The following is a 14,170-nucleotide window of genomic DNA, read 5'->3' as shown; positions in this document are numbered from 1 at the left end:
GAAACCACAACAACAAACCCCTTGTGCCCATCCTCCGTGCCAGGGGCAATCTGGGCATCTGTCGCAGCAGAAGGCGCTTGTGCGGGGCTTTTTTTTTTTTTTTTTTTTTTGCGCAAGCTGTTGGTTTGTTTGACATTCGGGTTCATTTATAAATTAACTAAAGAAAAAAACAAAACAATAAAACCAAAACCCCCAGCCCAGTCATCAACAAACAAAAGGGAGTAGCCGACATCGAGAGAGAAATGCCACAGGAAGCTGCAAGAATGCAGGCTACAGTCGATGCCACTTGCCATTCGGAGAACCTCAGGGAAAGATGCCAATTCTGCAGCTCGGAAGAGACAGAGAAGGGAGCATAAAGGTCTCCAAACAGAATTCCGAAGGAAGCCTGGAATACAGCTCTTATAGGGCAGGAGCATAGATGCACACAGCCTCTGCTGGGAGGAGGGGGAATGTTTATCTAGATATAGCTAGAGTTGCTTCTCTGTGTATATACACACATACTCATATGCACACACTGCCTCAGACATTTTCAAGCACGTGTATGTATGTGAATGTTTATGTGTACACACCTGTGTGTGTGTGTGTATTTATTTCTCTCTAGATACATACACACGTGTGTATATGAGACACACACCCACACACGAGTGTGCATGTGCATGTACATCCCATTTTCTGACCCAGGTATACACAGAAGACAAAATAAAAATCATACTCCAGCAGCAAGCAGGCAGGCAGAGATTTATCTACATTCACTGCTATCACCAGGGAGATGAATGGGGCCGATCTGAAGCCCTTTACAAGATCCACTATGGGAGTGAAGGAGGAGGAGGGATGCCACACAGACATGCACAAACTTGAAGACGGCGAGATTTGGAAGGTGCTACTTGTGAAGCCCGGGTGGCATACTGGAGGGGTGAGAAAGAGAAAATCCATTACACACGCTTTGTGGGGTTTGGGAAGCGGGTTTCAGGGACAGCTGGCTACTTACATTATCTGCGCTGCTGTGGATCCTGAAAGGTGTTCTGTTGGCACCGGGCGCTGAGCCAGGGACGGGCGCTGGAATCAAAAGGGAGAGACAAAAATAAAGTCATACAATGGGAATTCTGATGGCCTCTCTTGCGGATTTTACAAAACACACGAACTGTTTTCTTTTCCTTTTTTAAAAAAATGTGGACTGGCGCGCGTCCCTTTTGCATGGAAAATACTAGCACGGGATTTACAGCCCAGCTACAGGGCTCAGGATGAACCGCGCTGGCATCTTTTGGGCATATTTTCCCTTTTAATGAATGAGCTTTTGCTGTTAATGAGGAATAATCGTTTGGCTAATGAGCTTTGAAACATTAAGAGAAAAGAGGTTTTTTCCCGCTAATCGCCCTGATGCGACCGCATGGGTGGATTACAAAAGACAGCACTAGGAATGCAGTACAAAGGGGGAACGTCTCCTGGAGTGGGATAAACGCAGAGATGGGTGATGCGTCCCTGCATCTCTCCTTCCTTCGCTCTCTCTCTGCCAACTGCTATGGGTTTCCATAACTCCGCAATCAAAGTGGATGTTCAGGAAAGATTATTACAGTCAAACAGTGAAGCGTCGGCTGTTAATGTCTCCAGTGTTTAATCATCATACAGTAGAATGGTTTTATGCATATTTCATTTGCATATCATTAAACCGCGTTAGCGTGGGACATTCAGAGCCAGGAGAGGTACAAAGTTGTGGGAGGAGGGAGAGAAAGGTCCCTCTGATGCCTATCTTCAAAAGCCAGGGACTCATTCCATGAGCTGTCTTCACTTTTACTAAAATCATGACGACTGGGGAACCTTTGATGTTGGATATAACCTTGGATTCTTCTAATTCCAGCAGAGTGGTGTATTAAAAAGAGGGAAATGGTGCTGCGCTAGACATTTAAAGGAATATAAACTCCAGTGGTACGGAAATAGGATCTCTTTGGGGAATGCACTGGCAGAGCCAGCCACAGCTTTGACAAACACCACCACCCTATCTCGTTAATATTAATAAAGGATATACATAGTAAAAGTAAAACAATGAAGGCAACATACACATTAACATGGGAATTATATTTCTCTCTCTCCCTCTCTTTTTTTTAATTAAGATAAAGAGAGGGATGGAACCAGCGGTAATTTATACCCTAATTAGTGAACAGTTGCCTCTTTATGTTTGTTTTTTCTTTTTTTTCTTTCTTGCTTTTTGGAGAGGAGTGTTGTCACTGGTGAAGTGATTAATCAATTATTTGGTAGCTAAGATCAATCTCCACTGGCACTGGCCAGGGAAGGAAGGTGGTGGTTGGGGGGAGAGAGGAATACAGTTGGCTCTTTGTAGATCTTATACATGCACAACATATTAATTGGGGTCTTTCTAAAGCTCCCTCAGTGGACTATTTCATTCCTGGTAAAACAGCAGCTGGTTAGCCACTGTTGGTGACTCTTCAAATATCACTTCTACCGGGGGCTTTTCTGTAACTATTTGTTGTTTTGTTTTATTTTTCCTCTGGAATGGAGAGGGTACGTGTGCAATGCTACCCTACTGCCCCCAGATTTTGAATGGTGCAGACAGACAATTTGGATTTCAAATGAATTCCTTGTGTAGAATGCACACCTTCTTTTGGAAATGCAATGCTGTTTTATATTTAAATTCTCCCCCTTCCACTTCCCCTTTCCCCATAATTCTTCTCCTCCAAAGCTTTGTCTCGGCTATGAATATTCAGATGAGCCATGATGTGATTACACTGTACAATTACTCATGTACGTGGTGGTGGCGAAGAAAGCTGAGGAAAGAGAGCCGACATGCTCAGAGCTCATTCGGGGCTTTTTTTCTGTATTTTCCCCCAACTCTGTGGCGCTGTGGCACATGCAGATGTCGCTGTTGTTCTTTATAAAGCCCTAATGATATGCAAAAGCATAATGACCTCATTTGTGCGCAAAGCATCAGCGAAATATTAAAGGGGGGGAAAGAGAAAATCCTGACTGAAGGAATGTCCACATAAATTATTTTTATTTAAATGAGTGGGAAGGAGGAGGTGGCAAGTCAGAAGAAGTCACATGGAATACATGCATAATATTAATATGCAGAAAGGTTATCACCAAGGAGAAGAGGCTCCTCAGCACAGTGCTTGGGACAAACAGGCTCATTAGGGAATGGCACAGCCCACTGCATGATTTACTTATTTACCTTTACCCTTATTTCAGCTGCAGCACCAGGTACACATGCTGCCTGGAGCCTCTTTTAGGTCTGGAAGCTGGTTGCCCAGATAATTCCCAGTTTTAATTCAGAAATTGCATCAAGAATGCTTGGCAGAAGGGAGGGGAGAAGAGGAACCAGAGAAGGGCTGCTTCATACCACAAATCTGTAGCACCGGAGCATGCCAATGAAACAGCCTCAAGGAGGGGGTGAAAACACAGCAGTGGGCAGCTGGTGCAGGGCTCCACCAGCCCAGGCTGGCCACTGCTAATACCAGCCTCACATGTGTTCTTCAAGGACAGGAGCCCTGGGGCAACAGCAGATAGGTCTCTGCCCTGCTGGCTTTGTCTCACTACCACTGAAAACCAAAAGCAGGGTCAGGTGTAGCTCCTCCCGGCTCAGGTAGCTGTGGAACAGGGGTAGTCATTGCTGTCACTATCACAGGCTCTGCTGCAGAGCAGACAGAACAGCCATGGCACCGCACAGGCCAAATCCTCCTGCCGGTTAAGCTCATGACTTCAGGGCATTTGTTCCTGTATCAATTTCAGTTATTGCTCAATATTACAAGTGCAAAAAATAAAGGTATATATAGGATAGGGATTACTGGATATTTTGCAAGTATGTTTAGCTAGGAATATTCCTCTGGATCAGTTGGGTTGACCTACAGATGAGAACAAGGGGTTAATAAGAAGTATAGGGGGCATAAACAACCAATGGCAAACAGAAATGTGGTCATTTCAGCTGTGGTCGACTGTGCTTGATAGCTACGTCAGAAAAACCCATGTCTAGACATGTCTAGCCACACACCGAGTGCAAACAGCTCCAGCCAAGACAACGTCCTCAGCAGCACTCTGGCCCATTGGCACAGCTCAAGCTGCAGCCAGAGCTCATCTCCAGAGAGAGAGGGGCTATTGGTCTCTTCCCTGCCTACAAGGTGGTACTCTGAGACAAGAGCAGTTCAGGTGGGCTCTACCATGAAAAGAATTCCTCTCTCATCTCACACTGCAGACACAGATGAGGAGAGACTTAGTCGGTCTTTCAGGAAACTAAGGGCCAGATCTTCAGCTGGTGTACGCCAGCATAGTTTCATTGGCCGTAGTGCAGTTATCCTCATAGCAGCGGAGGATCAGACATAATTGTACGTTTGAAAGAAGTTCCATAGCGCTCTACTGAAGCGTTCTTAAGGCCACCGTAACTGGGGTATGAGGTCAAGCCAGGTCTCCTCCAAGCAGAGAGCAGGTGCTGAGGTGATCCAGACAGAAGAAAAGCAGGATGGACAGGCTAGTGCTCTCTTCTCCTACAACTATTCCAAGGGGGGACACTGGGGTACAGGTTGGTGCTGTGGCAAAGAGGAGAACTCCCAGATGCTGCTGCTTGTATGTACTCAGGCTCATGGACTCATCTATCTTTCTTTGCCGCCACTTTCATCATGCATGAGAAATGGATGTATCAGCCAAACACACACACACCTTATCTTCCTAGAAGCTGAAAAGGGTGATGGGCAGAACCCCTATAAAGTGCACTGGAGCTCTATGATGCAGGTCTAATTTACCTGGTCTCTGCTCAGGTACTATGGTGATGGCAACGTGGTCTGGAGAACTGAGTAGAAAGCAATTGAGGTCAGGTCGTCCTAAATTCTAATCCTGGCTCAGTCTCACTCTATGTCCTAGCACAAGTCACTCCACCTCTCTATGCCTCAGCTTTCCTTCTGTAAAATGGGGAGGATATTTACCAACCTACCATCCAGGAGTGCTGTGAGGATTAGCTAATGGCTGAACCATGCTATGAAGGTCAGCACTATCTAAGTACTAAATAAGATTACTGATGGGATCTACAGACATGCCTAGGATAGATTAGACGAAGTGGTAAGCACAGGAGCCCTGCCACACCTCAGTGCAAGTTATCACTATCAATTTCTGAGGCAGAATGGATCACAAGAGTACCAGCCTCTAGGCAAGGATCACCAAACCAAAAATAACTTCCCTGGATCCAGGTGAAAGCCTGTGAGTACACCCTGCACACAAGACAAGCCGCTTTTGAAACACCCACTGCGGCCAGGAAAATATAGAATATTATAAATAAAGCAAAAATATAAAAACAAATGAAGAGAGAGATGACTAATAGGATGTGTGCATGCCAGCATCTAGTCACTGTGCTCAGGTGACCTGACCTCTGTCTGGCTTTTTCTTCTTTAGACTGTAAACTCTTTGAGACTCAAACCATCTGTTTGCCTGTGTTGGTGCAGAGATCAGCCTAATGGGTCCTTGATCCTGACCAGGGTCTATGAGCACAACCACTAGAACCCATCATTGGTATGTATATGGTTAAGAAAGCAGATACCTGAAAACAAATATGCTTCTTGGGTGTCAAATTCTCCTTCATGTGGATAATTTTTGCCATCCAAAAGGCAGGGAGGTTGTGTCACTGAAAGGCAGGAGATGGCATGCCAGCTGAGTCTGGCAGGGAAAAGGTTGTGTTGTGATGTGATAAAAGGGAACTCATTTGACAAATCAGTGAGGAAGGTCTTGCTAGGTTGCTGGGATCTAAACAGGATCATGCTGGGTCACTATGAAATGAGTCACAGCAGGAGAATCTCAGAAGTCACTTCAAGGGAATCTTAGAGGGGAGGGGATTTGCCATCTCAACACGGTGAAGGGTCATCATCATATCATGGTGAGATGTGCTGTGTTGGGTTGGAGGTGTCATGTCACATCAGGGACATACCTTTTTCAGATGAAGGGATCACATAACGTGAAGGAGAAATGGCTGGTACTAGGGGCTGGGGCTATCATTTCAGGGTAAAGGGGTCACATCAGACAGGGCAGGTGTAAGGCTGTGACATTACAGGGTACAATCTGGACTGAAGAACAGCTGCATCCCCTCAGTTCTCCAACCTGAAGTGAGAACTGAGGGGATGCTTTTACACTGCTTTGCCATGACAGTAACCACTCCTGGTCTGCTCACACACAGCCTCCAGCCTGTAAGTTACTCCCAGTTATAGTATATCAGTGCTATAGCCAGCCACTCTTGAATTACACTTCAGCAAATTCCCAGCTCCATACTTGCCCCAGAATGTGCATCTTGTACTGCCCAACCCTCTCTTGGACAACAAAAGCTCACATACAGTCTGTTATTTTATTAATAGAAAATGATATGCACAAATCCTGTTATCCCGAATGGAGTTTCCCAATCACACTTCAATCCAAACACACTGGCTTAAATAAATCAGTACAACAAGTTTATTAACTACAGAAAGATAGATTTTAAGTGACTGCAAGTAATGAGGCATGAAAGTCAGAACTGGTTACAAGAAATAAAAGTAAAATGCAACTAATGCCTAACTTAACAGCTAAGTGAATTCAAAGCAAAGTCTCTCCCACCACATGCTTCAGCAGTTTCACTGTCTGAAACTCGTTCAGTCAGGATCCCTTCCCCCAGTCCAATTGTGGATGCCGTGGGTAGAAAGAAAGGGAGAGAAAATTTGGAGCATCTACTCTCATTTCTTATAGCTCTTTCTCTTCTTTGAGAATCATCTCCAGCTGAGGTTCAGGGGACAGAAAGTCTGTGCGAAGGGAAACCTTCAGCTGTTTCTTTGTCAAGATATAGATTTTCGCCCACATCTTCTTTAGTGCCAAAGAATGGCCACTTAACCAGGTGATGGTCCATTTCATGTGTTTGACACCTGGCTGAGTCGTCGACTAATCTTTTGTTGCTGGGGAACTGGTTTGTGACTGCTCTTCAGGCTTAGACCATGTCTTAATAATATCATACAGTAGAATTTTATAACTTTACGTATGATGTTGCAACACATTTTACCAGACCAATAATGATCAGCAAATTATGAGTTTTTAAATGATACCTCACCAGGCATACTTTGTACAAAATGTATCATAGTCTTGTAAAAAGGGTGACTATAGGGATACAGACTGTCCCAAAGGCACTGTTGTGTCTGGGTTTAATGCATTGTGGTGTGTGGGCAGGTCAGTGCAGAGTGAAAGGGGCCATGTTGAGTGAATGGGAGGTTGTTTCACTAAGATTACATATGACACTTTTGAACAAGCCAGTTTCTTGCTCCAAATGCAGACAAGGCACTTGAGGTAGCTGAAGAGTTAGGAGGCCCAGTGGATGGAGAAAGGAGCTCTAAGGAGAGGAGAAAGAATTAAGCTAAAAAAGCTAGGATACTGCACTTCCACTCCCTCCTTCAGCCTCCCAGGGAACATGGATTAGTGGTGTTTAAAAACATTCAGCATCTATAGGTAACTAGATCCTCATTCCACAGAGGGAAGATAGCGCTTCAGGGAAAAGATTAGGTGACTACTGAGCCTTGGGAGGGGTGGCAAGTTGCAAGTCAAGGAAGGGTGGCCCTGTAGTGAGGGACATGAAGGCTGAGCTGGGGGGTTGGCAGTCCCAGGCTGTGGGGCTGGAGCAGTCATGGAATGATAGTGGCTATGGAGCCTCAAACTGGGATGCATGAGCAGGGTGTGCTAAGTCTGAAAGAGGTAGCTCTTTCAGAAGGGAATGGCTGCTAAATCCAAAGGGTTGCTTGAGGAGGTTGAAGTGGTTGAGCCTAGGTTTGGATCTCTGTCCTAGCTGAACCTCTCTCAGGGCATTATACACACAAAAATCTTCCCTGTATTTTATCTTCCCCAAAAAGTCTTGGGAGCCTATAGCAAAGGAGAAATCTCACTGCTTTTGATACTGACTGTGGAATTCACTGGAGCAGGTGTTTTATCTTTTTTATGTAAATCAAAACCAAATCCATGCACTAGAACTCCTGTCCATTCTTAGAATAAGATTAGGGTTGTGACACAAACTTCCAACTGCAACAGTATGGAGGCCACCACTGCTGACTATAAATGCTATTTTTACATGCATAGAGTTGAAATGTGATCAGCGGCTATCCCAGCACAATGTTTCTAATTACAAACAGGTGACCATTCTGAAGCAGCTCTCCCCACTACAGGGCAAGCATGGGGCACTTGATTTAATGCTGCAGGAGCCATTGCTCTGCCTGTCATTTTACCAAACACCCTGAAGAAACTGCTACTTAGAAAAAGGAAATTCAAACATTTATGAAACATATTGCTATTTAGAAAAAGAATTGTTTTGCAAATAGGAGAACTATTGAAAGGGGGAGAGAGAATGCATCAGTCATTTGATATTACATATAAGCAGTTTATTAAAGAATTAAATATTTATAGACTATAAAGCAAGCAGGGTGATGAGTCGCAAACAGCTTGCTGAGAAGTACATTATAAAACAATGAGTCTGCCAATGACTGATAACGTATGGAGAACACAAATGTTTTATAAAATCATGAAGCTAGCTATGAATCTCCAAAGCTGCAAAATGAGACACTGCAATAGCTGCCAGCACTTCTACTGCAGCTTGTGCATGCAGCCAATATGGAAGAGAAGAGATCTGAACAGAGATACGTCCCTTGCCCCAGAGACATGTGCAGAGCGCTCATGGGGCTGGCTATGAATCAATGCCCTAGAGAGGTTTAATTTTTTAACATTATTTTTAACGGAGATCCGTTAATAGGGAGTTCAGGATTTTTGAGACCGTTCCAGGCAATTCCATTCCCAGTTGCTCCCACAATTTTCTTTTCCCTTTGTAATTCGCAGAGTGTTTGTGATTCACACTGAAATACCCATTCCATTGGGAGCCCCCCCCCAAACAGAGGTGGAGACACTCTAAACAGCAGCTTCCCTGCTCCAAACACATTTATCTAAGTTGGCCTTGAAGCCCAAATTGGGAGAAAAACACCTTTTCACATCCCAGGCCATTGGCATGTCATACAGATGAATTAAAATCTCCAGAGGACACAGAGCTGGAGCAAGTTGTTTCCAGCTCTCATGGACAAGGAATCCTCATAGTATGCAGTAATCAGAAGTGGTGTTAGCAGTGTGCTGTTTGTCTATGTGGAAATTCTAATTCACAGTATTTCACTCAGTGCTGGCATCACCTACGTGACACTGGGAGAGCACAACTTTTTTATAATAACTAATGAAAGAAGCTCCAAATGGTTCATTATTTTTGTGAAGCCAGATCAAGCCCTACACATTTTAATTATTTCTGATGCTGGCATAACTGAAATCTCTGTTTCAAAGGTTTGCTACAATTGTGTCCACAGATGTCAATTCTGGTGGGATTTTCAAAAGCACCCAAGTCCCATTACCTTTCCATGGGATTGTGCTCCAAAGTCACTTAGGCCCTTGAGAATATCCCACCCATTATGAATTCTGTTTCCTCAAAGACAATCACCTTAATAGCTATTAGCCTCCTAAGCAATTAGGCAAAGTTTATACTGCTAAACACAAAGAGGAGGGGATATAAGAACGTGGGAGACAGCAGACATTGCTGCCTCACTGCTACACCCACTGAAACCTTCTGAAGGACAATATTTTAACTAGCACAGAGGCTAAGGGGTCAGAGAGAGTCTGTTCTAACCAGTCCCAAATTACATCATGGCTGCACAGAGACAATGCCATCTAAGGTTGTCAGTTGCTTTCTCAGTATCCAAACAAGGCTGCAGCGGTGATTATTGATTTGACCATGATGGTTCCTTCTGGGCTTGCAATCTATGAATATTTCTATATAATATGACTAAAACAGAGACTTCTCCAATTAATAGGGAGCAGTAGTCTTCCCTTCACAAACTGTATGAAAGTGAATTCATCAGAGAAGGTATACAAGCCTAAATTTCAGTTTAATATCAGTCCCCGTGTTCTTAGCCAGGAATTTCTCTCAAGAGGGTAAGAATCATCAGTCTTTTGGGGTTGGAGTGGGAGGCAGAGGAGGTGAAAAGTGCAGCCTTGTCACAGTCAGATCATTAGGTTCCACATGGTGATGTCAAGGCCCACCTACTCCACAGGGGCAGAGGACACATTTTGATGGTCCATCCTCAAATATGAACAAAGTCAGTTAGAATCAGAAGTCACTGCAAGAGAATCTGTACAGCCTCAGGAGAACGCTATCACTGACCTGCTGGAGCACTCTGAACAGCGTTTTTCCAAAGGCATTGTACAAAAGGCATTGTCATCTGCATCATTGTCTCAAGTCACCACAGTTGTGCAATAGACTCCAACAAAGAAAAAGAATGAAGACGGGAGTAGTCCACTAGACTAGGCGGACTTCCTTTCCCCCTGTGTTTATCCCCTCCCTCAACCTCTTCCTGCCCTCCCTTTCTGACCTCTTTCAATATAAGCATACCCTGGTCTCTTATCCTCAAGAAAATCATCCCTCAACCCCATCTGCTTTTCCAACTATCATTCCACCTCTCTCCTTCACTTCAGCTCTAAAATCACTGACAATGCAGTTTGCAACCAGTGCCCCCTCCTCCAGCTGTCTTGGATCCCTTGTTTCCAGTCTATTGAGGCTTCCATCACTAGGGTCTCTAATGACCTGTTCCTGGGCTGTCCTCATCCTCTGCAGCTTTCAGTGCTGTTGGTCATCCTCTCCTTTTTGACATCTCATCCTCACTGGCCTTTCAAGATATCCTCGGCTCGTTTTCCTTCAACCTCCTGACCATCCTTCCAGCATCTTTCAGTGGAAACTACTCCCCTCACCTTCCCTCTGTGGGGTTCCCCAGGGCTTTCTCTAGGGCCTTTTTCTCTTCTCACTTTACATCCTGTTTCTAGGCATCTCAACAGTGCACAAGTCTTCCACTGACCTGTTCCCTTCCATCCAGCTGTGCATCTTAGCTTGTTTTTCCAAACACCTCCTCTTGTGTGTCTTGTTGTCATCTTAAAATGAACACTGTCAAAACCGAATTGCTTATCTTTCCTCCTATTCATATCACCATCACCAGACCATCCACACTATCACTCATGCCTGCAACCTGTGGCTGATTCATGACTTTTCTCTTCACCTTGCCCTGCACATCCAAGCCATTTCCAAATGCTGCTGCTTCTTCCTCTTTAACAGCTCCAAGATTTCCTTGTCTCTCTATCCTCTCTGCCCTGCCTGGATTACTGCAACATCCAGCACTCTCAAATGCACATACCACCCCTGTCTAGCCCATACAAAATCCTGCTACTAAGCTCATCTTTCCTGCTTGTTGGTCTGATCACGTCACTCCTCATTTTGAATCCCCCCCAGAGGCTTCCCTTCTGATATATTATCAAATGTAAGCCCCTTACCACCACATGCAAAGCTCTGCCCCTTCCCACTTATCCCTCTTCATCAAGCTTTGTGTTGCCTCGATTCCCCTCTTCCTGCCAATACACGTGCAGCCAGACACCAGGGCAGTTAGAAGAGCACAGGAGGGCACGGTGCACATCAAAGAAGCTTTGAAAACCAGTTTCATGACTGGCCAGGCTACAGTGTGAAAGTTCTGTTTCTTTTTCCTTGATGAAACCCCCCGCCCCTTGGTTCACTCTACTTCCCGGTAAGCTAACCACACTCCCCTCCTCCCTTCGATCACTGCTTGCAGAGGCAATAAAGTCATTGTTGCTTCACATTCTTTATTAATTCATCACACAAATAGGGGGATAACTGCCAAGGTAGCCTGGGAGGGGTGGTGGAGGAGAGAAGCACCGGGAGGGGTGGTGGAGGAGGGAAGGACAAGGCCACACAGCACTTTAAAAGTTTAAAGCTTTAAAACTTATTGAAAGCCAGCCTTCTCTTGCTTGGGCAATCGTCTGTGGTGGAGTGGCTGGGTGGCCAGAGGTCCCCCCACTGCGTTCTTGGGCATCTGGGTGAGGAGGCTATGGAACTTGGGGACGAGGGTGGTTGGTTACACGGGCTGTAGCAGCGGTCTGTGCTCCAGCTGCCTTTCCTACAGCTCAACCATACGCTGGAGCATATTAGCTTGATCCTCCGGCAGCCTCAGCATTGAATCCTGCCTCCTCTCATCATGCTGCCGCCACCTTTCAGCTTCAGCCCACCACTTACTCTCTTCAGCCCGCCACCTCTCCTCCCGGTCATTTTGTGCTTTCCTGCACTCTGACATTGTCTGCCTCCACGCATTTGTCTGTGCTCTGTCAGTGTGGGAGGACAGCATGAGCTCAGAGAGCATTTCATTGCGAGTGCGCTTTTTTGGCCTTCTAATCTTCGTTAGCCTCTGGGAAGGAGAAGATCCTGTGATCCTTGAAACACATGCAGCTGGTGGAGAGAAAAAAAAAGGACAGTGGTATTTAAAAAAACATTTTATAGAACAATGGGTACACTCTTTCACAGTAAACCTTGCTGTTAACATTACATACATAGCACATGTGCTTTCGTTACAAGGTCGCATTTTGCCTTCCCCCACCGCATGGCTAGTCCCTCCCCCGTCCCTGTGGCTAACAGCAGGGAACATTTCTGTGCAGCCACAGGCAAACAGCTCAACAGGATCGGGCACCTCTGAATGTCCCCTTAAGAAAAGCACCCTATTTCAACCAGGTGACCAGGAATAATATCACTCTCCTGAGGATAACACAGAGGGATAAAGAACAGATGTTATCTGAACGCCAGCAAACATACACTGCAATGCTTTGTTCTGCAACGATTCCCGAGTACGTGCTACTGGCCTGGAGTTTTAAAGTGTCCTTCCATGGAGGACGGAATAAGGCTGCCCTCCCCAGAAACCTTTGCAAAGGCTTTGGGAGTACATCCAGGAGAGCCACGAATGCCAGGGCAAATTAATCATTAAACACGCTTGCTTTTAAACCAGGTATGCTATTTAAAAAAGTACACTCACCAGAGGTCCCTTCTCCGCCTGGCGGGTCCGGGAGGCAGCCTTGGGTGGGTTCGGGGGGTACTGGCTTCAGGTCCAGGGTGAGAAACAGTTCCTGGCTGTCGGGAAAACCGGTTTCTCCGCTTGCTTGCTGTGAGTTATCTTCCTCATCCCCAAAACCTGCTTCCGTGTTGCCTCCATCTCCATTGAAGGAGTCAAACAACACGGCTGGGGTAGTGGTGGCTGAACCCCCTAAAATGGCATGCAGCTCATCATAGAAGCGGCATGTTTTGGGCTCTGACCCGGAGCAGCCGTTTGCCTCTCTGGTTTTCTGGTAGGCTTACCTCAGCTCCTTAAGTTTCATGCGGCACTGCTTTGGGTCCCTGTTATGGCCTCTGTTCTTCATGCCCTGGCAGATTTTGACAAATGTTTTGGCATTTCGAAAACTGGAACAGAGTTCTGATAGCATGGATTCCTCTCCCCATACAGAGATCAGATCCCGTACCTCCCGTTCGGTCCATGCTGGAGCTCTTTTGCGATTCTGGGACTCCATCATGGTCACCTCTGCTGATGAGCTCTGCACTCACCTGCAGCTTGCCACGCTGACCAAACAGGAAATTGAAATTCAAAAGTTCGAGGGCCTTTTCCGGTCTACCTGGCCAGTGCATCTGAGTTGAGAATGCTGTCCAAAGCAGTCACAATGGAGCACTCTGGGATAGCTCCTGGAGGCCAATACCGTCTAATTGCGTCCACAGTACCCCAAATTCGACCCTGCAAGGCCAATTTCAGCGCTAATCCCCTTGTCGGGGGTGGAGTAAGGAAATCGATTTTAAGAGCCCTCTGAGTGGAAAAAAGGACTTCATTTTGTGGACGGGTGCAGGGTTAAATCGATTTAATGCTGCTAAATTCGACCTCGACTCCTTGTGTAGACCAGGGCTATAAGGTTCCTAGTTCACATTAATGTAGTTCTCTTCCAACAGGACAACGTTAATGTGAACTAGCAACCATTTAGTTTGTGCCCACAGCATCCACATGGGGGAATTACAGCACAGCACTTTGGTGTGCATGGCTATTTACAGTTCTCCATCGTCCAAACTGCAGAGCAGTGTAGACAAGTCCTAAGTAAATGAATTTAGCTAGTGTAAAAGCTGAAGGAGCATTCAATTTCTCTCTATCCCAAGCAAGGTATTTACAAGTATTATTCTACATAGAACATGGAAAGCGGTAGATTCAAGGTTACAACAAGAACAGGCAATGTTCAGACAAGAGAAATCATGTATAGATCAAATAGTAACCTTATGTATTATCACAGAACC

The 14,170-nt window shown here is 45.5% G+C and overlaps 1 protein-coding gene across 1 annotated transcript in view; it reads right to left on the bottom strand.

Annotated features, from left to right (window-relative positions):
- Positions 1 to 14,170, bottom strand: part of LOC140896510 (uncharacterized) — a 347,929-nt gene that overhangs the window by 177,638 nt on the left and 156,121 nt on the right. The window contains exon 4 of the mRNA XM_073308434.1: positions 989 to 1,056. Coding sequence (XP_073164535.1) covers positions 989 to 1,056 — 68 coding nt within the window. The remainder of the gene's footprint in view (positions 1 to 988; positions 1,057 to 14,170) is intronic.

Source organism: Lepidochelys kempii, chromosome 12 (genome assembly GCF_965140265.1).
Source record: "Lepidochelys kempii isolate rLepKem1 chromosome 12, rLepKem1.hap2, whole genome shotgun sequence".
In the NCBI taxonomy this organism is placed as follows: domain Eukaryota; kingdom Metazoa; phylum Chordata; order Testudines; family Cheloniidae; genus Lepidochelys; species Lepidochelys kempii.
This window is presented reverse-complemented; position numbering and strand designations above follow the sequence as displayed.